Source organism: Triticum aestivum, chromosome 7B (assembly GCF_018294505.1).
Source record: "Triticum aestivum cultivar Chinese Spring chromosome 7B, IWGSC CS RefSeq v2.1, whole genome shotgun sequence".
NCBI lineage: Eukaryota > Viridiplantae > Streptophyta > Magnoliopsida > Poales > Poaceae > Triticum > Triticum aestivum.
The window spans coordinates 713,831,313-713,857,077 of NC_057813.1; the positions used below are offsets into that span (position 1 = coordinate 713,831,313).

The 25,765-nt window shown below is 43.2% G+C and overlaps 1 protein-coding gene across 1 annotated transcript; it reads left to right on the top strand.

The window, feature by feature from the left end:
- The first annotated feature begins 786 nt into the window (after nt 1–786).
- Nucleotides 787–6,075, top strand: LOC123161035 (zealexin A1 synthase). The gene is made up of 2 exons (XM_044578892.1): nt 787–1,842; nt 5,189–6,075. Exons 1-2 carry the CDS (start codon nt 931–933, stop codon nt 5,819–5,821), a joined length of 1,545 nt encoding a protein of 514 aa, XP_044434827.1. The 5' UTR covers nt 787–930; the 3' UTR covers nt 5,822–6,075.
- The last annotated feature ends 19,690 nt before the right edge of the window (nt 6,076–25,765 follow it).

Consider the following 25,765-nt stretch of genomic DNA (forward strand, 5'->3'; position numbering starts at 1 on the left):
ATACCCAATATTTGACAAGCCAACATTTGGTAAAATCTAAAGTTGCTAACATTGGCAATCTTTTGTGAAATTGGCAACAAAAATTGGTATGCAACAAATCTCTAACCAACATTTGACAGTTGCCAAAATTTGACATGCCAACTTTTGACATCAAACCAATTAGGCCCTTAACTTGCCAACTGATTAGCCGCTTCCAGGCTGCGGGAGCAGAGCTTTAGTTCCAGGGCTCATGGCATGTCGGACATAGGGAACGGACACCGACGGTTATTTAGATTAGGTTTAGAGTACGGTTAAGTCCAAATATGTCCAAATGTGATGGGTTTGCTTCGGTTTAGATGTAAATCATCCGGTTTTATATAAAAATTATTAAAGTATGAATTAATATTGTATAGTTTGTTTAAATATGCATCAATTTGCTCAATTTCATTAAATTTCTTTCGAAATATAAACAGACATATGTGAATAGCTTTGCATGGTCGGCTCCCGCATCAGTATACAGATCCCCGAACCGCGGATGGATGCGGTGTTCGGTTTGGGATCCGCGTTGTAGAACCCTTATGAATAGTCAGGGACCTACCACGTGACATTCGTGGTAAGCAATCCAAACTTGATGGAAAAAAAAGAACAGTCAGGGACCTGTGTAAGCACGTTGCCGAAATTTGATGGAGCCCTTGCGGATGGTGACGTTGTTGTCCGTGGTGCGAGGAACAGCGGCGAACCGTCTGGAGATTGTGATGTGCGGTGGAGAGAGTCCACCGAGGAGATGAGGTTGCCAGTTCCCACGTGCCTTCTCTATCTTGTGGCCATCACGACGGCCAGCGACACAACGACACCACATGGCTTGCTAATACTCTCTTCCCGTATCATCTCAAAGTTTGCAAGAAGCAACCCGGTGGTCACTTGCCAATTAGCTTCCACCGGTACGGTGCCATGGAGGAGTGGCTCCTAAGCTTGTGTTTCATAGCCCTCTCCACGGCCACGGTGCTGGCCTTTTGGTTTCTCAAGCTCTCTGGTGGCAAGGCCGACCCCCACAAGAAGCAGCTGCCTCCTGGGCCATGGACGCTCCCGGTCATCGGCAGCCTCCACCACGTCATCAGCGCCCTCCCGCATCGCACGATGATGCAGCTGTCTTGCCGGCACGGGCCGCTGATGCTCCTCAGGCTAGGTGAAGTCCCCGCCGTGGTGGTGTCCACCGCCGACGCCGCGGCGCTGGTGATGAAGACCCACGACCTCGTGTTCGTGGACCGGCCGCGCAGCCCGACCATGGACATCGCCAGCTCCGGCGGCAAGGACATCGTGTTCGCCCCGTATGGCGGCCACTGGCGTCAGATGCGCAAGATCTGCGTCGTGCAGCTCCTCAGCTCCACGCAGGTGAGTCGCATGGAGGGCGTCAGGGCCGAGGAGGTGGGCAGCCTCCTCCGCGACATCACGGCCGCCGCCTCCACCGGCGCCACCATCAACGTCAGCGAGAAGGTGATGGCACTCACCAACGACATCGTGACAAGGGCGGTTTTCGGCGGCAAGTTCGCACGGCAGTGCGAGTTCCTCCGGGAGATGGACAAGGCGTTTAAGCTCGTGGGCGGCTTTTGTCTGGCCGACCTCTTCCCGTCATCGAGGTTGGTACGGTGGCTGAGCAATGGCGAGCGCGACATGAAGAGATGCCATGGCCTCATCCATCACATCATTGCCGAGGTCGTCGAAAATCGCAAGGCCGCGCGAGCTTCTGGCGTGGGTCGTTCCATCCCAGGCGATGAGGACATGTTGGACGTGTTGCTCACGCTCCAGGAGGACGACTCTTTGGAATTTCCTCTCACCACGGAGACAATGGGGGCCGTCTTGCATGTGAGTATTTCTCTCAGCTTCAAGTATTGAATTGTTTAGTAAGCAACCAGAATAGTAACAGTAATTTTTTTTGCGGGATAATAATAACAGTAATTTAAATATAAAAGATGACACTAAATAGATCTACTCTATGAAACAACAAATACGATGTCAGAATCTAGTCAGGATATTGAAGGTGTACATGACCAAATTATTATGAAAATTAAGAGCGCCTTACCTACCTCCAAATTAGTAGCGTAACACTAATAGATAAAGACTAATATTGTCACGTGGTATGCAACAACAATCATCAACATCAAACAACTCATAACACCCAGACAACGAGAAGTTTATCCTAGCACGAAGAGCCTCTAGTAGGAAGGGAAACTACGATGCTGCCAAGTAGAAAACTGCCCGTACGGAGCATTTTCGGTGGGGGAGCGTCGCGTGGACCATATTGGGCCATGGCCGACTCTTCCCTACAAGCTTTTCTCTTAGGATTTGGCATGTAATTGGCCCATTAGCAGCAAATAGTCTGTTTAAGGCAGCCTTGGATCCGCAACTGTCAAAATCGTGTTATTCGGATGCATTATGTTATCCAACACGACCCTATCGATCTGCAGAGCGGTCCAGACGTCCAAAATTCCGCAAACCGTAACCAAACAGGTAGGCTTTGCGGGAGTCCGAACATTCGCATGACCAACTCACAAGGTGTATGCGCTATCTACATGGATAGCGGAAGGTGCATGCATGGTGCTATGTGCATGGATCATGGATGGGGGAAGGTGCATGCATGTGATGCATGTACATAGCTTGGATGGCGGAAGGTGCATGCATGTGATGCATGTACATAGCTTGGATGGCGGAAGGTGCATGCATGTGATACATGTACATAGCTTGGATGGCGGAAGGTGCATGCCATGGATAGGGGAAGGTGCATATGCATGCCATGCCGTGTGTATGTGATGCTGGAATCTGAGCTATGCGATGTATGTGCGATGTTAGAAGCTGTGCTGCACGGCGGAGGCAGCGACGGATGGTGGAACCGTGGAAGAGGATGCTTGCGTGTTGGCGGAAAATTGTAGGTATAGGATTGGATCGCCAACTTCCACATCAATATCCGGACACCGGTCTGGACCGGTGTGCGGACGGATACGGTGTCTGATTTAGGGTCAGTTTTGAAGTTTTGAAGATGTCCTTATGACTTGTCTTTTGTGTCACGCTCCGCCACAATGCGTTTCATAAGTGATTTGACTAGGACAAATGGGCCAGAGCTTGGCGGGCAAGCTCGCGTTGGTGGTGTAAATCACCAGCATATGAAGCTAGTCTGCTAGTGGAAGACCGGGAGAGGATTTGGGACGGGGCCGGCACCGAGTCCCTCACGTGTGTATTTTTTGGCTTTTGATTTCCAAAATTCAATTTTTTGATAAAAAGTTCAAATTAATTTCTGATTTTATATTCGTGTTTCTTGTGACGAGGGCTTCAAATAAGAGCATTTTGAATACATTTTGACGATTTTGAAAAATAAATGTGAAGTTTCAACTCTTGAAACTTAGTACAAGTGACTGATAAAATCATGATTTTTGTGATTACGACCGACAAAAAAATACCTTAAAGTTTTATCTGTGAAACTTGGTAAGAGCAAACGAGAAAAAGTCGCGAGTTTGTGTTTTCTTTTTTTTTTTTGAGAAAAAGTCGCAAGTTACAGATGAAAAATCGTAAGTTTCAACGATTGAAACTTAAAACTTAAGATGCCATCATGCAGGATCCAATTACTTCACGAATCGCGAGGCAATCAAGCTGCCGCGTAACGCTTCTCAGGTGTGTACCCCCGTGCCTACATGCCCCGCGAATTTTCAGTGGATGACCCAGCACAAAAGTTTTACGTGAAAAAAAATGGTATGTATCTCATCAGTTATGCTTAGTTCACACCAGGCATTAGAATGTGCGTGCTTAGTTCACACCACGGCGTTAGAATATTCACGCACTTTAAAAAGATATATTCATATATCTCACAATAAATATTCATGCATTTGAAACTAGTGCTCATAGCTTTCACAGTAAGTGATTGTGTATCTCAGGAAAAAAATTATGTATTGGCTACATGAAGTAAAAAAATAATAATAAAAGGGATGGCTCCCCAATTTCATTAACGAAACCAACGAGTCTGCTTACAACCAAAACACAACACCACTAGATAAACCCATAGAAGATGCACACCTATCAGCTGGCTTTTTTTTTCTTCCCCAGCAAAAAGATTACCAGTTGCCTGAACAGCCCAGGTAACCACTCACAACCAAATCCTATAAGCATTTCTGCGGTTCAATTATTACAACAAAAGCAAAAAAGATTACTCAAAATAAACGCTACATATTTCCTTCTCGGCAAGCATTACTTTCCCCAGACCAACATTTGAAAGTTCAACCACCATCGAGCCTGAGAATCCAGGACGCCCGACTGCGTTTGGCATGAACGATTTCAGCCGCGACTCCTTCCAGGTGCTACTTCGCCTACAAAGTGCTCCAATCATTAATCCAAAACTTAACTGTGAAAAGAACCGCACTTGGTTCTGAAGGCCATTTATTCTCTGCGTGAAGTAAATAAAAACATATAAATTATGAGTCAATCAACAAGCGAGGAAAAATAAAAAAAGTACATGAAAAGGAAGGATAATAACAAAATTTTGAAAAAAAAATTAACATGAAAACCAAAATACTAATATCGATACATAAAAAATGGTGGAACCACGAAAAATAACATAACAAAAGTAATAAATACACACTAGTGTGTAGGCAGGTCGGCATCCACTCCCTCCAGCTTTATGGGGGAAGCTAAGAGCAATTTTAACAGAGTCGTCATATCGACCGGATCACTTGCAATTTCATAAATCTGCACATACCGTTGGGGATTCCACAAGGACCTGGAATGAACCATTGATGAAGGGCACGATCTCAATTCTCAACACGGCAAGGGGGGGAGTTTCTCGTAGCGACTCAATGACCCGAGCGGGACGGGTTAGAGGGAGGTGGGTAGCGCATAGAAGCCGATATCTAATTACTTGTCGCTCAAATGTAGTGCTAGATATATCCATTTGTTCTAGCACCATTTTAGATTCACAAATTAGATACCGGCTTCTATGCAGGCCGACCCGGTTGTAGAAAAATATTTTGTCCTGAATTACTTGTCGCTCAAATGTAGTGCTAGATACATCTGAGCGACAAGTAATTCCGGACGGAGATAGTAATATTTTTCGGCCGGTTATGGAATAGCTCTATACTCTATATACACACACACGGAGAGAAGACATAATATGCACATACATCAATGCTTTAACATTGCATTTTTCATGATTATTTTTGGTTTGCAGGACGTATTTGCAGGGGCTACGGAGACCACAGGGAACACTTTGGCATGGGTCATATCAGAGCTTATGCACAACCCTCACACTATGGCTAAAGCACAGCATGAAGTACGCGATGTGTTGGGTGAAGGTCGATCTGTCATCACTAATAGTGACCTTGGTGAACTCCACTATATGCCGATGATCCTCAAGGAGGCCCTTAGGTTGCATCCGCCGGGTCCTCTGATTCCCCGCATGGCTAGAGAGGATTGTACAGTTATGGGTTATGATATCCCTAAAGGTACTAATGTTTATATTAATATTTTCGCAATTTCTAGGGATCCTAGATATTGGATCAATCCTGAAGAGTTCATGCCAGAGAGATTTGAAAATAACAATGTGAACTACAAAGGGACATACTTTGAGTTCATTCCCTTCGGAGCTGGGAGACGGCAATGCCCGGGGATTCAGTTTAGCTCATCAATCACTGAGATGGCACTAGCAAACCTTTTGTATCACTTCGATTGGATGCTCCCTGATGGTGCTAACCTTGCTTCGTTTGACATGTCCGAGAAATTTGGGTTTGCGGTAAGCAAAAAGTATGACCTGAAATTGAGAGCTATTCCACATGTGTGGTCCAATGCTATGACGTTGAAGTGACACGAGGAGCCTGCATATTCAGGTAGCAATGCATGTTTACATACCTGCACTTTCAGCACGTGTCAATGATGTCACTGTTTTGGTGCATGGTTGTATCTTTATGCAAGCAAACATTATGGTATTGCATCTACAGACTATTACGGTACTATGCTACCTTTTGTATATTAGTTCAGGTCAGAAGATATTGCATTCTACTTCATGATCATATAGGACACAATTGTATTATTCTACTATCAATTAACTATGCGATTTTCCTATATAACTTGCTGGATTTCAGTAGGTACAATTGATTTGTGATCAGAAACATATTTGTTTTATCGCAATTTACAAGCAAAAATTCCTATCCCGTTGTGGCCACTCCACTGTGTTTGCCCCATCGACCCTGATGCCCACTGCTAATCATAGGCCATTGCTCACCACTTGCCACCTTCAGTAACCATGTGGCGCGTGCAACAACGACACATTGTGTAGGTGGCATCAACGTCGTTGCGGCAGTGCCAAGCACACCCTCAATGAGGCGTCCATGCATAACTTCTAGCAATGATTAATCATGCTTGCATTCTAAATATTTCACTATAAAAGATAGCATACCAACTCATACAACAATAAAGTGTGCTTGAGTTGAACAGAGGAACTAAAATAGTCCCATAGTTTTTTGTTATTTTTTTAAGTTTTCCATCGTGCACGGACGACAAATAACCTTGGATGATATAATATAGTCGCTCTAGGACGTCCTCAAATCTCCATGGTGTGGCAAAGCGCGTTATTCATGCTAGTGTTCATATATTTGCAAAGGGTCACTTTATATCCAACAAAGGATTAGACCACACTTGTATTGCAGAAGGTCTATTCGAAGGTTGTGTTTGTTATTGCCAAGGTTTTTCCGAAGAACATATTTATTTTCTCAATTCAAATATTTTAGCTAGCTGAAACACTCTTCATTTAAAAATGAATGGAAAATATAACTGGATTATTCAACATTCCTGGAACTTACCACATTCTACAGCCTATCACTGCTAAAATCGGAGTCTAACAAGTAATCTCAACCTTGTTGTATGCCATATGAGATTGTGGGATGCTGCTTAGAGTCAATATCATTGTGTTTGGATCTGTGCACAATACAATATATGCTAAATCTTGAGTGAAATGTGCCACTAGTCTATTGACTCAAAGTGATTTCCCACTTTAGTCCAGTAATAACTCAAGAGTCGTCAAATTTAGTCCATAAACTGGTTTATTTGATCAGTTAAGGCCAAAACCAGTTCAGAAGAGAAAAACCTGTCCACATGGATGCTGCCTCGGTGTAGCTTGGACGGTCCATGCTTGGTTTAATTTCTCCAGGATTTTTTTTGCAAAATTAGCCAGGCACTGATGTTATTTGCGTGTTAAAAAAATAAAAATTAAGAACAATGCATGGGGCTAGGTTCGTGACATGCTAACCACTAGAATGGAAATTTGTTTGTGGAAATTCATGTTACAAACTTTTATATAATCAGATCAGGCCACACCTAAAGATGTAGAGGACAGTGTTATTGCAAACTCTTCATCTATTGTTAGAATATGTTTACTTTCTCTAACATGCATACATAGTGTAAATTGTAGCCTGCAATCTATTACATTATGGTAGTAATATTATCATCATCAACTTGAACTACTAACTAAGGGTATACAGATGGTACATGAAGAGTTTGAAAAACTCATGTCTGTTACTTCAAATGTACCCCCAAGCTCAAGCACATAGAAGAGAAAGCGGGATCAATAGGTGAGTAGGTGAACCCTTTTCTGTAAACACCTCCTTAATTAGTAAAACTGTATGTGTTCACGCTACCACTGTATACTACGGCAGATGCATCTACAATTTGGAATTCTTATATATGTCGTCAAGTTTGAGGTTTAATAGCAATAGCGAGAGCTAAATTTGCATTCAAATTCATATTTTGCACAAATTCATATTAAAATTATTTTAAAAATGATTTTGTATTAAATATGGCCGTGAATTGCAATATAAAACAAAATTGACTGCGCCTACAAACTGTGATGGTTATGCACACTGTCACCAGTGTATAGGCCCACATGTAAGAAGACACACCACCCACGCAAGGACCCGCTTGCTAGCATCCACATACTACATTCGGCCGACATGTCAGAATCATTAACTGGTCAAATGACAATATCATAATTGTTGGTGACTGTGATCGTCACAGAAAAAATAATGCCTGGTCCCACATGTAAGTAGCCACGTCAGCATCTTTTAGGCACATATGTCAGCAATGTTGACCAAATAAAACTGACGCCTGACTTATTACTGACGGGGACCGCCGATGAGAAAACCTATGACGGACCCACTTGGAAATAGCCACGTCAACAACTGTTGGCCCCATTTGTTAGAATCTTTGGCCGGTCAAACCAGCAGACCGATTGCTGGTGACAGATTATTTTTACTTGTGATAGGCATTAGGATTTTCCCGAAGAGAAAGGGTGATGTAGTATAATAGCAGATAGTATTCCCCTCAGTTGACAACCAAGATTATCGAACTAGTAGGAGACACCAAGCAAACAAGATAAATGGTACCTAGACACAAACAAGGCAAATACTTGCACCCAAAGCGGGCAAGCAGGTTGTCAATCCCCTTGTGCTCGTTAATTGCAAGAATTTAATTTGATAGTGGTAGATAGATAAAATATAAAGGGTAATGGAGGTAAATAAATTGCTGCAAATATTTTTAAGGTTTTCATAAATCTAAAGTGAATGGACTCGGAGGCCATATCATTCACTAGAGGCATCTCTCTCATGAGCATAGCAACGCTGGATAAATAGATTACTGTTGGGCAATTGATAGAATAGCGCATAGTTATGATGATATTCATGGCATGATCAATATATAGGCATTACGTCCGTGACAAGTAGATCGTTAAACTTACTGACGCCTACTACTATTACTCCACCCCTTGACTGCTATCCAACATGCATTGCAAGGTATTAAGTTCATAACAAACAGAGTAATGCTTGAAGCATGCATGATGACATAATGTAGGTAAAGTAAGAATTCCAATCTTACCCTATAACATTAACTCTAGAATTGGTGACCATCAATGGTGTTGATTCTTACATGCATTTTATGCTATTGTAACCTATGGTAGATTGGGTAGTTGCTACTTCTTGAGCTTGTGTTGGTTTTTCCTTTGAAGAGGAAAGGGTGATGCAACAAAGTAGAGATAAGTATTTCCCTCAGTTAAGAACCAAGGTATCAATCCAGTAGGAGAAGAACGCGTAAATCACCAATACCTGCACAAACAATCAAACACTTGCACCCAACGTGATAAAGGGGTTGTCAATCCCTTCACGGTCACTTGCAAAGGTGAGATCTGATAGTGATAGATAAACAAAAGATAAAATATTTTTGGGTTTTTGGTGTATAGATTTGAAAGTAAAAGATTGCAAAATACTAGATCGGAAACTAATATGATGGAAAATAGACCCGGGGGCCATAGGCTTCACTAGAGGCTTCTCTCTTGAAGTCAAATAATACGGTGGGTGAACAAATTACTGTCGAGCAATTGATAGAAAAGTGCAAAGTTATGACGATATCCACGGCAATGATTATGCAATATAGGCATCACGTCCGTGTCAAGTAGACCGACTCCTACGTGCATCTACTACTATTACTCCACACATCGACTGGCTCCTGCTTGCATCTAGAGTATTAAGTTCATAAAGAATAGAGTAACACATTAAGTAAGATGACATGATGTAGAGGAATAAACTCAAGCAATATGATGTAAACCCCATCTTTTTATCCTCGATGGAAACAATGCAATATGTGTCTCTCTACCCCTACTTTGTCACTAGGTGAAATCACACAAGATTGAACCCAAAGCTAAGCACCTCTCCTATTGCAAGAAATACCAATCTAGTTGGCCAAACCAAACTGATAATTCGAAGAGAAATACAAAGATACCTAGTCATGCATATAATAATTCAGAGAAGATTCAAATAATATTCATAGATAAGTTGATCATAAATCCACAATTCATCGGATCTCGACAAACACACCACAAAAGAAGATTGCATTGGATAGATCTCCAAGAGCATTGAGGAGAACATGGTATTGAGAATCAAAGAGAGAGAAGAAGCCATCTAGCTACTAGCTATGGACCCGTAGGTCCGTGGTGGATGATAACCCACAAGTATAGGGGATCAATTGTAGCCTCTTTCGATAAGTAAGAGTGTCGAACCCAACGAGGAGCTAAAGGTAGAAAAAATATTCTCTCAAGTTCTATCGACCACCGATACAACTCTACGCACGCTTGACGTTCGCTTTACCTAGAATAAGTATGAAACTAGAAGTACTTTGTAGGTGTTTTTGGATAGGCTTGCAAGAATATAAAGAGAGCGTAAATAAAAGCTAGGGGCTGTTTAGATGAAGACACAACTAAATTGGTTTTAGTAGAGAGCTTTTTGTCACGAGACAGTTATTTGTCCCTAGGCAATCGATAACTAGACCGGTAATCACTATTGCAATTTTATTTGAGGGAGAGGCATAAGCTAACATACTTTCTCTACTTGGATCATATGCACTTACGATTGGAAATCTAGCAAGCATCCGCAACTACTAAAGATCATTAAGGTAAAACCCAACCATAGCATTAAAGCATCAAGTCCTCTTTATCCCATACGCAAACAACCTACTTACTTGGGTATGTGCTTCTGTCACTCACGCCACCCACCATAAGCAAATCATGAACATATTGCAAACCCTACAGCGGGAATCCCTCATGCTTGCGCAACACGGAGAGCACCAATAATAAAACATGCAACTCAAACCAATCTTGATCATCAAATAACCCATAGGACAAAACGGATCTACTCAAACATAATAGGATAGACATACATCATTGGGAAATAATATATAGCGTTGAGCACCATGTTTAAGTATAGATTGCAGCGGGTAAGAGAGAGGTTACACTTCTGCATAGAGGGGGGAAGAGTTGGTGATGATGGTGGTGAAGTTGTTGGTGAAGATTGCGGTGATGATGATGGCCCCGGTGGCACTCTGACGCCACCGGAAGCAAGGGGGAGAGATCCCCCTCCTTCTTCTTCTTCCTTGACCTCCTCCCTAGATGGGAGAAGGGTTTCCCCTCTGGTCCTTAGTCTCCATGGCTTGGGAGGGGCGAGAGCCCCTCCGAGATTGGATTTGTCTCTCTGTCTCTCTCTGTTTCTGCGTTCTTGTCTGACTGCCCTTTCACCGTTTCGTATATATATGGAGATCCGTAACTCTGATTGGACTAAAATCTTCGCCGTGATTTTTTCCCCTAAAAATTAGCTTTCTTGCGGCCGAAGAAGGGCATCAACTACCTTACGGGTGGCCCACGAGGGTCAGGGGCGCGCCTAGGGGGGCAGGCGCGCCCCCCTGCCTCGTGGCCACCTCGGGCACCGTCTCGCGTTGATTCTTCCTCCCATATTCTCCAAATATTCCAAAAATATTCTCCTTCCGTTTTCCCGTTTGGATTCTGTTTGATATGGGGTTTCTGCGAAACATAAAACATGCACCAAACATGAACTGGCACTGGGCACTGGATCAATATGTTAGTCCCAAAAATAGTATAAAAAGTTGCCAAAAGTATATGAAAGTTGTATAATATTGGCATGGAACAAACAAAAATTATAGATACGACGGAGACGTATCAGCGTTGTTATGGGAGGTGTGCCCCATCTATATTAACATGTATCTGTCGGCCTCAGCGAGGAAAGATGTTCCGCTAGTTCGCACATGGTAATCAGAGCCCCATCTCTTCCCATCTACTGAGATCCCATCTACACGAGCCTAGCCATGTATTCCTCCTCCTCCTCTGGCGCATCCCAGCCTACCCTCAATGGATAGGTCATCGAGAAGCTAACTCGCACGAACTACATGTTGTGGCGCACGCAGGTCACTCCCCATCTGTGCGGCACCGATGTCTTCGGCTACGTCGACGGCACCATGCCGGAGCCGGCCATGCTTCATGTCACCAAGGACATGGATGGCAAAGAAAGCGCTGAGCCCAACCCTCTCCACCCAATTTGGGTCCGGGAGGATCAGCAGGTGTTGGGCTACTTGCTCGACACCCTCTCCAAGGAGGTACTCATCACGGTGACCATAGTCACCACGACGCACGCGCTCTGGACCATATTGACAGGTATGTTTTCATCGCACTCCATGAGCCATGTGAACAATATTAGGACGGTGCTCATCAACACGCAGATGGGCAACCAGCCGCCTACTTCGCCTCTCTCCGTGGCCTCGCCGACAAACTTGCCGCTCCGGGGAAGGCCATCCCAGACGATGAGATTATCTCCTACATCCTCCATGGGCTCGACGTCGACTACCAGACCCTCGTCTCCGCCCTCGACGCACGCGTCACGCCGGTCTTCCTCGACGAGCTCTACGCCATGCTCAGTAACTTCGACCAGCGCATGGCCCAGTTCAACCACTCGGGCGGTGGTTTCCGCTCCTCTGCCAACACCGTGGTGTGTGGCCGTGGTGGTGGCTCACGTGGCCGTGGCTCTTCCCGCGTCAAGGGGCACTCTAGAGGACAAGGTGGTGGCGGCAACAGCGGTGGCGGCGGCTCCAACGGCCGCTTCAGCGCATCCCGCGGCCGTCGTGGCGGGGGTCCAACTCGGGGCCGACCAGAGATGCATCGCTGCCCAATTTGTGGTAAGCCAGGGCACACCACGAAGGATTGCTGGTACCATTATGATGAATATGATGATGATTCCCAAGATGAAGAAAAGGTGGTCGCCGCGGCTGATGGATCCTACGACATCGACACCAATTGGTATGTTGATAGTGGCGCCACAAATCACATCACCAATGAGCTTGAGAAGGTCACGATGAAGGAAAAGTATCATGGAAAAGATCACATCCACACGGCAAGTGGAGAAGGCATGAAGATTTGTCACATTGGTCATTCTATTTTTCGTACCCCTCACCATTCAATTCATCTCAAGAAAATCTTGCATGTTCCTAGTGCTGCTAAAAGTCTTCTCTCTGTTCATAGAATTGCCCTTGATAATCATGTTTTCCTCGAGTTTCATCCATACGTTTTTTATCAAGGACCAGGCAATGAATAAGGTTCTCTATCGAGGTAGATGTGTTTGAGGGCTTTACCCGTTGATTCCGGAACTTAGGAGACTCAATAAACAAGCCAATGGTGTTATCAAAGTCTCGTCAACACGGTTGCACGATCGATTAGGGCATGCTGCTTTTCCTTTAGTTGAAAGATTGCTTAGGAAAAATAAAGTCCCATTTGTTGGTGAGCGAAATGTCAAAACTATTTGTGATTCCTGCCAATGTGCTAAAAATCATCAATTGCCATATCCAATATCTACTAGTGTTTCTACCAAACCACTTCAATTAATTTTCTCTGATGTGTGGGGTCCTGCCCCCACTTCTGTTGGTAGACACGAGTATTATGTAAGCTTTATAGATGACTATAACAAATTTGTATGGATTTACTTCCTCAAAAGGAGATGCGATGCCTTTCAAGTTTTTCAAAACTTCCAAGCCTTGGTTGAACAAAAATTTTCTAGCAAAATTCTTGTAGTGCAATCAGACTGGGGAGGGGGGAGTATGAAAAACTAAACTCCTTCTTCCAAACACTTTGCATATCACACAATGTTTCATGCCCTCATGCCCATCAACAGAATGGCTCTGGTGAACGAAAGCACAGGCACATAATTGATGTTGGGCTATCCCTCCTGGCAGGGGCCTCCATGCCTCACAAGTTTTGGGATGAGTCCTTTCTTACCACTGTTCATATCATCAATATGCTCCCTAGTCGAGTCATCTACAATGAAACTCCAGTAGAAAGACTTCTTCACACAAAACCAGACTACAAATCTCTTCGCGTTTTTGGGTGTGCTTGTAGGCCCAATCTTCACCCATACAATAAACGCAAACTCATGCTCCGCTCAAAACGATGTGCTTTTCTAGGGTATAGCCCTCAACACGAAGGTGTCAAGTGTTTAGATGTACCCACCGGCCGCGTCTATATATCTCGTGACGTAGTTTTTGACGAAACAAAATTTCCATTTGCCACCCTACATCCAAATGCCGGTGCTCGCCTTCGAGAAGAAATTCTCCTCCTACCTCCGCATCTCACCAATATTGATCAAGGGGGTCCAAATTATGATGATCAATTGTTGACTAATCCTGCTAGTAATGCTGTGCATGAGTTTTCTGATGATGCTACAGGAGAAAACAACAAAAACACTGGTGAAATCAGTGAAAAAACGCGAGGAGCCTGCATATGACGTTGAAGTGACACGAGGAGCCTGCATATTCAGGTAGCAATGCATGTTTACATACCTGCACTTTCAGCACGTGTCAATGATGTCATTGTTTTGGTGCATGGTTGTATCTTTGTGCAAGCAAACATTATGGTATTGCATCTACAGACTATTACGGTACTATGCTACCTTTTGTATATTAGTTCAGGTCAGAAGATATTGCATTGTACTACATGATCATATAGGACACAATTGTATTATTCTACTATCAATTAACTATGCGATTTTCCTTTATAACTTGCTGGATTTCAGTAGGTACAATTGATTTGTGATCAGAAACATATTTGTTTTATCGCAATTTACAAGCAAAAGTTCCTATCCCGTTATGGCCACTCCGCTGTGTTTGCCCAATCGACCCTGATGCCTACTGCTAATCCTAGGCTATTGCTCACCACTTGCCACCTTCAGTAACCATGTGGCGCGTGCAACAATGACACATTGTGTAGGTGGCATCAACGTCGTGGCGGCAGTGCCAAGCACACCCTCAATGAGGCGTCCATGCATAACTTCTAGCAATGATTAATTATGCTTGCATTCTAAATATTTCACTATAAAAGACAGCGGGCCAACTCATACAACATTAAAGTGTGCTTGAGTTGAACAGAGGAACTAAAATAGTCCCATAGTTTTTTGTTAATTTTTTGTAAGTTTTCCATCGTGCACGGATGACAAATAACCTTCGATGATATAATATAGTCGCTCTAGGACGTCCTCAAATCTGCATGGTGTGCCAAAGCACGTTATTCATGCTAGTGTTCATATATTTGCAAAGGGTCACTTTATATCCAACAAAGGATTAGACCACACTTGTATTTCACAAGGTCTATTAGAAGGTTGTGTTTGTTATTGCCAAGGTTTTTCCGAAGAACATATTTATTTTCTCAATTCAAATATTTTAGCTAGCTGAAACACTCTTCATTTAAAAATGAATGGAAAATATAACTGGATTATTCAACATTCCTGGAACTTACCACATTCTACAACCTATCACTGCTAAAATCGGAGTCTAACAAGTAATCTCAACCTTGTTGTATTCCATATGAGATTGTGGAATGCTGCTTAGAGTCAATATCATTGTGTTTCGATCTGTGCACAATACAATATATGCTAAATCTTGAGTGAAATGCGCCACTAGTCTATTGACTCAAAGTGATTGCCCGCTTTAGTCCAGTAATAACTCAAGAGTCGTCAAATTTAGTCCATAAACTGGTTTATTTGATCAGTTAAGGCCAAAACCAGTTCAGAAGTGAAAACCCTGTCCACATGGATGCTACCTCGTTGTAGCTTGGACTGTCCATGCTTGGTTTAATTTCTCCAGGATTTTTTTGCAAAATTAGCCAGGCACTGATGTTATTTGCGTGTTAAAAAAATAAAAATTAAGAACGATGCATGGGGCTAGGTTCGTGACATGCTAACCACTAGAATGGAAATTTGTTTGTGGAAATTCATGTTACAAACTTTTATATAATCAGATCAGGCCACAGCTAAAGATGTAGTGGACAGTGTTATTGCAAACTCTTCATCTATTGTTAGAATATGTTTACTTTCTCTAACATGCATATATAGTGTAAATTGTAGCCTGCAATCTATTACATTATGGTAGTAATATTATCATCATCAACTTGAACTAGTAACTAAGGGTATACAGATGGTACATGAAGAGTTTGAAAAACTCATGTCTGTTACTTCAAATGTACCCCCAAGCTCAAGCACATAGAAGAGAAAGCGGGATCAACAGGTGAGTAGGTGAACCCTTTTCTGTAAACACCTCCTTAATTAGTAAAACTGTATGTGTTCACGCTACCACTGTATACTACGGTAGATGCATCTACAATTTGGAATTCTTATATATGTCGTAAAGTGTATAAATTTTCTCTGTAGGGAAAGTTACCATTCTCAAATGATGAACGTGCACTTTGGGCCCAGAAACAAGAATCTGAAACGATCACCAATGCCCTGGAAGTGCAGCTAGAAAAACCAGACGCCGTTGAGCATGCCGTGTTAAACCTGCATGATGAACTGGATGCTTTGAAGAAGGCCCTAGCATGGCTGCAGCTAGAACTTCAAGTTGTGAAGAATCTGTGAAGCATCTCGTGCCAGATGTGCAGCATGGCCAAGTATATTTGAAGATTACCCTCGCAAAGCAGCAAAAAGTATTAGAAGGTGTCAAGAAGGCCCTGCGAGAGAAACATGCTAAAATTGAAGGTCTGAAATTTGCATTCCTATTAGATCTGCATAACCGTGTTGAATACATCAACACTGCCCTTGTAGAGCAGTGGGAAGAACCTGAACTCGTCGAGAATGCAAACGAAGAGAAATTGGCTATCGAACAGAGGCTTGATGATATTGATGGAATACTACACTTCATCCCCAGGATTGCATCACCAGGATCCTATTAGGCCATTAGTACATCTGAGAAATGAAACTAAGTCATGTGTCTAATTTTATACTGTGGTTCTGTCTCATGGTTAGTTATTGTTTGACAATTATCAAGTTTGAGGTTTAATAGCAATAGCGAGAGCTAAATTTGCATTCAAATTCATATTTTGCACAAATTCATATTAAAATTATTTTAAAAATGATTTTGTATTAAATATGCCCGTGAATTGCAATATAAAACAAAATTGACCGCGCCTACAAACTGTGATGGTTATGCAGACTGTCACCAGTGTATAGGCCCACATGTAAGAAGACACACCACCCACGCAAGGACCCGCTTGCCAGCATCCACATACTACATTCGGCCGACATGTCAGAATCATTAACTGGTCAAATGACAATATCATAATTGTTGGTGACTGTCATCGTCACAGGAAAAATACTGCCTGGTCCCACATGTAAGCAGCCACGTCAGCATCTTTTAGGCACATATGTCAGCAATGTTGACCGAATGAAACTGACGCCTGACTTATTACTGACGGGGACCGCCGATGAGAAAACCTATGACGGACCCACTTGGAAATAGCCACGTCAACAACTGTTGGCCCCATTTGTTAGAATCTTTGGCCGGTCAAACCAGCAGACCGATTGCTGGTGACGGATTATTGTTACTTGTGATAGGCATTAGGATTTTCCCGAAGAGAAAGGGTGATGTAGTATAATAGCAGATAGTATTCCCCTCAGTTGACAACCAAGATTATCGAACTAGTAGGAGACACCAACCAAACAAGATAAATGGTACATGGACACAAACAAGGCAAATGCTTGCACCCAAAGCGGGCAAGCAGGTTGTCAATCCCCTTGTGCTCGTTAATTGCAAGAATTAAATTTGATAGTGGTAGATAGATAAAATACAAAGGGTAATGGAGGTAAATAAATTGCTGCAAATATTTTTAAGGTTTTCATAAATCTAAAGTGAATGGACTCGGAGGCCATAGCGTTCACTAGAGGCATCTCTCTCATGAGCATAGCAACGCTGGATAAATAGATTACTGTTGGGCAATTGATAGAATAGCGCATAGTTATGATTATATTCATGGCATGATCAATATATAGGCATTACGTCCGTGACAAGTAGATCGTTAAACTTACTGACGCCTACTACTATTACTCCACCCCTTGACTGCTATCCAACATGCATTGCAAGGTATTAAGTTCATAACAAACAGAGTAATGCTTGAAGCATGCATGATGACATAATGTAGGTAAAGTAAGAATTCCAATCTTACCCTATAACATTAACTCTAGAATTGGTGACCATCAATGGTGTTGATTCTTGCATGCATTTTATGCTATTGTAACCTATGGTAGATTGGGTAGTTGCTACTTCTTGAGCTTGTGTTGGTTTTTCCTTTGAAGAGTAAAGGGTGATGCAACAAAGTAGAGATAAGTATTTCCCTCAATTAAGAACCAAGGTATCAATCCAGTAGCAGAAGAACGCGCAAATCACCAATACCTGCACAAACAATCAAACACTTGCACCCAACGTGATAAAGGGGTTGTCAATCCCTTCACGGTCACTTGCAAAGTTGAGATCTGATAGTGATAGATAAACAGAAGATAAAATATTTTTGGGGTTTTGGTGTACAGATTTGAAAGTAAAAGATTGCAAAATACTAGATCGGAAACTAATATGATGGAAAATAGACCCGGGGGCCATAGGCTTCACTAGAGGCTTCTATCTTGAAGTCAAATAATACGTGGGTGAACAAATTACTGTCGAGCAATTGATAGAAAAGTGTAAAGTTATGACGATATCCACGACAATGATTATGCAATATAGGCATCACGTCCGTGTCAAGTAGACCGACTCCTACGTGCATCTACTACTATTACTCCACACATCGACTGGCTCCTGCCTGCATCTAGAGTATTAAGTTCATAAAGAATAGAGTAACACATTAAGTAAGATGACATGATGTAGAGGAATAAACTCAAGCAATATGATGTAAACCCCATCTTTTTTATCCTCGATGGCAACAATGCAATATGTGTCTCTCTACCCCTACTTTGTCACTGGGTGAAATCACACAAGATTGAACCCAAAGCTAAGCACCTCTCCTATTGCAAGAAATACCAATCTAGTTGGCCAAACCAAACTGATAATTCGAAGAGAAATACAAAGATACCTAGTCATGCATATAATAATTCAGAGAAGATTCAAATAATATTCATAGATAAGTTGATCATAAATCCACAATTCATCGGATCTCGACAAACACACCACAAAAGAAGATTGCATTGGATAGATCTCCAAGAGCATCGAGGAGAACATGGTATTGAGAATCAAAGAGAGAGAAGAAGCCATCTAGCTACTAGCTATGGACCCGTAGGTCCGTGGTGGATGATAACCCACAAGTATAGGGGATCAATTGTAGCCTCTTTCGATAAGTAAGATTGTCGAACCCAACGAGGAGCTAAAGGTAGAAAAAATATTCCCTCAAGTTCTATCGACCACCGATACAACTCTACGCACGCTTGACGTTCGCTTTACCTAGAACAAGTATGAAACTAGAAGTACTTTGTAGGTGTTTTTGGATAGGCTTGCAAGAATAAAAAGAGAGGATAAATAAAAGCTAGGGGCTGTTTAGATGAATACACAACTAAATTGGTTTTAGTAGAGAGCTTTTTGTCACGAGACAGTTATTTGTCCCTAGGCAATCGTTAACTAGACCGGTAATCACTATTGCAATTTTATTTGAGGGAGAGGCATAAGCTAACATACTTTCTATACTTGGATCATATGCACTTATGATTGGAACTCTAGCAAGCATCCGCAACTACTAAAGATCATTAAGGTAAAACCCAACCATAGCATTAAAGCATCAAGTCCTGTTTATCCCATACGCAAACAACCTACTTACTCGGGTATGTGCTTCTGTCACTCACGCCACCCACCATAAGCAAATCATGAACATATTGCAAACCCTACAACGGGAATCCCTCACGCTTGCGCAACACGGAGAGCACCAATACTAAAACATGCAACTCAAACCAATCTTGATCATCAAATAACCCATAGGACAAAACGGATCTACTCAAACATCATAGGATAGACATACATCATTGGGAAATAATATATAGCGTTTAGCACCATGTTTAAGTAGAGATTGCAGCGGGTAATAGAGAGGTTGCACCGCTGCATAGAGGGGGAAATAGTTGGTGATGATGGCGGTGAAGTTGTTGGTGAAGATTGCGGTGATGATGATGGCCCCGGTGGCACTCCGGCGCCACCGGAAGCGAGGGGGAGAGAGCCCCCCTCCTTCTTCTTCTTCCTTGACCTCCTCCCTAGATGGGAGAAGGGTTTAACCTCTGGTCCTTGGTCTCCATGGCTTGGGAGGGGTGAGAGCCCCTCCGAGATTGGATCTGTCTCTCTGTCTCTCTCTGTTTCTGCGTTCTTGTCTGATTGCCCTTTCACCGTTTCGTATATATATCGAGATCCGTAACTCTGATTGGACTGAAATCTTTGCCGTGAAATTTTTCCCTAAAAATTAGCTTTCTTGCGGCCGAAGAAGGGCATCAACCACCTTACGGGTGGCCCATGAGGGTCAGGGGCGCGCCTAGGGGGGCAGGCGCCCCCTGCCTCGTGGCCACCTCGGGCACCGTCTCGCATTGATTCTTCCTCCCATATTCTCCAAATATTCCAAAAATATTCTCCGTCCATTTTCCCGTTTGGATTCTGTTCGATATGGGGTTTCTACGAAACATAAAACGTGCAACAAATAGGAACTGGCACTGGGCACTGGATCAATCTGTTAGTCCCAAAAATAGTATAAAAACTTGCCAAAAGTATATGAAAGTTGTATAATATTGGCATGGAACAAACAAAAATTATAGATACGACGGAGACGTATCAGCGCTGTTATGGGAGGTGTGCCCCATCTATATTAACACGTATCTGTCGGCCTGAGCGAAGAAAGATGTTCCGCTTGTTCGCACATGGTAATCAGAGCCCCATCTCTTCCCATCTACTGAGATCCCATCTACACGAGCCTAGCCATGTCTTCCTCCTCCTCCTCCGGCGCATCCCAGCCTACCCTCAATGGATAGGTCACCGAGAAGCTAACTCGCACGAACTACGTGTTGTGGCGCACGCAGGTCACTCCCCATCTGTGCGGCACCGGTGTCTTCGTCTACGTCGACGGCACCATGCCGGAGCCAGCCATGCTTCATGTCACCAAGGACAAGGATGGCAAAGAAAGCGCTGAGCCCAACCCTCTCCACCCAATTTGGGCCCGGGAGGATCAGCAGGTGTTGGGCTACTTGCTCGACACCCTCTCCAAGGAGGTACTCATCACGGTGACCACAGTCACCACGACGCACGCGCTCTCGACCATGTTGGCAGGTATGTTTTCACCACAGTCCATGAGCCGTGTGAACAATATCAAGACGGTGCTCATCAACGCGCGGAAGGGCAACCAGCCGCCTACTTCGCCTCTCTCCGTTGCCTCGCCGACAAGCTTGCCGCTCCGAGGAAGGCCATCTAAGACGATGAGATCATCTCCTACATCATCCATGGGCTCGACGTCGACTACCAGCCCCTTGTCTCCGCCCTCGACGCACACGTCACGCCGGTCTTCCTCGACGAGCTCTACGCCATGCTCAGTAACTTCGACCAGCGCATGGCCCAGTTCAACCACTCGGGCGGTGGTTTCCACTCCTGTGCCAACACTGTGGTGCGTGGCCGTGGTGGTGGCTCACGTGGCCGTGGCTCTTCCCGCGCCAAGGGGTGCTCTAGAGGACAAGGTGGTGGCGGCAACAGCGGTGGCGGCGGCTCCAACGGCCGCTCCGGCACATCCCGCGGCCGTCGTGGCGGGGGTCCAACTCGGGGCCGACCAGAGATGCCTCGCTGCCAAATTTGTGGTAAGCCAGGGCACACCACGAAGGATTGTTGGTACCGTTATGATGAAGATGATGATCATTCCCAAGGTGAAGAAAAGGTGGTTGCCGCGGCTGATAGATCCTACGACATCGACACCAATTGGTATGTTGATAGTGGCGCCACTAAACACATCACCAATGAGCTTGAGAAGGTCACGATGAACGAAAAGTACCGTGGCAAAGATCACATCCACACGGCAAGTGGAGAAGGTATGCAGATTTGTCATATTGGTCATTCTATTTTTCGTACACCTCACCATTCATTTCATCTCAAGAAAATCTTGCATGTCCCTAGTGCTGCTAAAAGTGTTCTCTCTGTTCATAGAATTGCCCTTGATAATCATGTTTTCCTCGAGTTTCATCCATACTTTTTTTATCAAGGACCAGGCAATGAATAAGGTTCTCTATCGAGGTAGATGTGTTTGAGGGCTTTACCCGTTGATTCCGGAACTTAGGAGACTCAATAAACAAGCCAATGGTGTTATCAAAGTCTCGTCAACACGGTTGCACGATCGATTAGGGCATGCTGCTTTTCCTTTAGTTGAAAGATTGCTTAGAAAAAATAAAGTCCCATTTGTTGGTGAGCGAAATGTCTAAACTATTTGTGATTCATGTCAATGTGCTAAAAGTCATCAATTGACATATCCAATATCTACTAGTGTTTCTACCAAACCACTTCAATTAATTTTCTCTGATGTGTGGGGTCCTGCCCCCACTTCTGTTGGTAGACACGAGTATTATGTAAGCTTTATAGATGACTATAACAAATTTGTATGGATTTACTTCCTCAAAAAGAGATCCGATGCCTTTCAAGTTTTTCAAAACTTCCAAGCCTTGGTTGAACAAAAAATTTCTAGCAAAATTCTTGTAGTGCAATCAGACTGGGGAGGGGGGAGTATGAAAAACTAAACTCCTTCTTCCAAACACTTTGCATATCACACCATGTTTCATTTCCTCATGCCCATCAACAGAATGGCTCTGGTGAACGAAAGCACAGGCACATAATTGATGTTGGGCTATCCCTCCTGGCAGGGGCCTCCATGCCTCACAAGTTTTGGGATGAGGCCTTTCTTACCACTGTTCATATCATCAATATGCTCCCTAGTCGAGTCATCTACAATGAAACTCCAGTAGAAAGACTTCTTCACACAAAACCAGACTACAAATCTCTTCGCGTTTTTGGGTGTGCTTGTAGGCCCAATCTTCACCCATACAATAAACGCAAACTCATGCTCCGCTCAAAACGATGTGTTTTTCTAGGGTATAGCCCTCAACACGAAGGTGTCAAGTGTTTAGATGTACCCACCGGCCGCGTCTATATATCTCGTGACGTAGTTTTTGACGAAACAAAATTTCCATTTGCCACCCTACATCCAAATGCCGGTGCTCGCCTTCGAGAAGAAATTCTCCTCCTACCTCCGCATCTCACCAATATTGATCAAGGGGGTCCAAATTATGATGATCAATTGTTGACTAATCCTTCTAGTAATGATGTGCATGAGTTTTCTGATGATGCTACAGGAGAAAACAACAAAAACACTGGTGAAATCAGTGAAAAAACGCAAGGAGCCTGCATATGACGTTGAAGTGACACGAGGAGCCTGCATATTCAGGTAGCAATGCATGTTTACATACCTGCACTTTCAGCACGTGTCAATGATGTCATTGTTTTGGTGCATGGTTGTATCTTTATGCAAGCAAACATTATGGTATTGCATCTACAGACTATTACGGTACTATGCTACCTTTTGTATATTAGTTCAGGTCAGAAGATATTGCATTGTACTACATGATCATATAGGACACAATTATATTATTCTACTATCAATTAACTATGCGATTTTCCTTTATAACTTGCTGGATTTCAGTAGGTACAATTGATTTGTGATCAGAAACATATTTGTTTTATCGCAATTTACAAGCAAAAATTCCTATCCCGTTATGGCCACTCCGCTGTGTTTGCCCAATCGACCCTGATGCCTACTGCTAATCCTAGGCTATTGCTCACCACTTGCCACCTTCAGTAACCATGTGGCGCGTGCAACCATGACACATTGTGTAGGTGGCATCAACGTCGTTGCGGCAGTGCCAAGCACACCCTCAATGAGGCGTCCATGCATAACTTCTAGCAATGATTAATTATGCTTGCATTCTAAATATTTCACTATAAAAGATAGCGGACCAACTCGTACAACATTAAAGTGTGCTTGAGTTGAACAGAGGAACTAAAATAGTCCCATAGTTTTTTGTTAATTTTTTTTAAGTTTTCCATTGTGCACGGACGACAAATAACCTTGGATGATATAATATAGTCGCTCTAGGACGTCATCAAATCTCCATGGTGTGGCAAAGCGCGTTATTTATGCTAGTGTTCATATATTTGCAAAGGGTCACTTTATATCCAACAAAGGATTAGACCACACTTGTATTGCACAAGGTCTATTAGAAGGTTGTGTTTGTTATTGCCAAGGTTTTTCCGAAGAACATATTTATTTTCTCAATTCAAATATTTTAGCTAGCTGAAACACTCTTCATTTAAAAATGAATGGAAAATATAACTGGATTATTCAACATTCCTGGAACTTACCACATTCTACAGCCTATCACTGCTAAAATCAGAGTCTAACAAGTAATCTCAACCTTGTTGTATGCCATATGAGATTGTGGGATGCTGCTTAGAGTCAATATCGTTGTGTTTGAATCTGTGCACAATACAATATATGCTAAATCTTGAGTGAAATGCGCCACTAGTCTATTGACTCAAAGTGATTGCCCGCTTTAGTCCAGTAATAACTCAAGAGTCGTCAAATTTAGTCCATAAACTGGTTTATTTGATCAGTTAAGGCCAAAACCAGTTCAGAAGAGAAAAACCTGTCCACATGGATGCTACCTCGATGTAGCTTGGACTGTCCATGCTTGGTTTAATTTCTCCAGGATGTTTTTGCAAAATTAGCCAGGCACTGATGTTATTTGCGTGTTAAAAAAATAAAAATTAAGAACCATGCATGGGGCTAGGTTCGTGACATGCTAACCACTAGAATGGAAATTTGTTTGTGGAAATTCATGTTACAAACTTTTATATAATCAGATCAGGCCACACCTAAAGATGTAGAGGACAGTGTTATTGCAAACTCTTCATCTATTGTTAGAATATGTTTACTTTCTCTAACATGCATACATAGTGTAAATTATAGCCTGCAATCTATTACATTATGGTAGTAATATTATCATCATCAACTTGAACTAGTAACTAAGGGTATACAGATGGTACATGAAGAGTTTGAAAAACTCATGTCTGTTACTTCAAATGTACCCCCAAGCTCAAGCACATAGAAGAGAAAGCGGGATCAATAGGTGAGTAGGTGAACCCTTTTCTGTAAACACCTCCTTAATTAGTAAAACTGTATGTGTTCACGCTACCACTGTATACTACGGCAGATGCATCTACAATTTGGAATTCTTATATATGTCGTAAAGTGTATAAATTTTCTCTGGAGGGAAAGTTACCATTCTCAAATGATGAACGTGCACTTTGGGCCTAGAAACAAGAATCTGAAACGGTCATTGTCGGTGTCAAAACCGGCGTATCTCGGGTAGGGGGTCCCAAGCAGTGCGTCTTAGGATCAATGGTAATAGGAGACAAGGGACACGATGTTTTACCCAGGTTCGGGCCCTCTTGATGGAGGTAAAACCCTACGTCCTGCTTGATTGATATTGATGATATGGGTAGTACAAGAGTGGATCTACCACGAGATCAAGGAGGCTAAACCCTAGAAGCTAGCCTATGGTATGATTGTTGTTGTATATTGTATATCTCTATCGACTAGCCTGGCCTCGGTTTATATAATGCACCAGAGGCCTAGGATAACAAGAGTCCTAGCCGAATACGCCGGTGGGGGAGGAGTCTTTGTCTTGATCGCCAAGTCTTGTGGATTCTTCCTTGTATGCGGCAACTGTCCGGACTGGCCCATGAGTATACGGCCATGGGGATCCTTGGCCCAATCCAACTGATCGGGAGACGACGTGGTGAGTACCCCCTAGTCCAGGACACCGTCAGTAGCCCCCTGAACCGGTCTTCAAGTTGGGGACGCTCCTCGATTCTTCCGAACTGTTCTTCATCTTCGGTCGTTGGTCTTGAAAACTGGTTCAACAAATCTTCTCATCTTCGATCTTGAGGATCGCCGAAATGCATTCGACGAGTTTACACGTCGGGTATCCGAGGAGCCCCTTTAAGTTTCCGGCCTTTATCAATGCCTTGTTATTTTTATGCCACACCTCGGGTTTGAAGTTGTTCC

Coding starts and splice junctions, on each gene's coding strand:
- LOC123161035 (XM_044578892.1), top strand. CDS start 931: ATGGAGGAGTGGCTCCTAAGCTTGTGTTTCATAGCCCTCTCCACGGCC. Junction 1,843..5,188: donor CAATGGGGGCCGTCTTGCAT/GTGAGTATTTCT, acceptor TTTGGTTTGCAG/GACGTATTTGCAGGGGCTAC.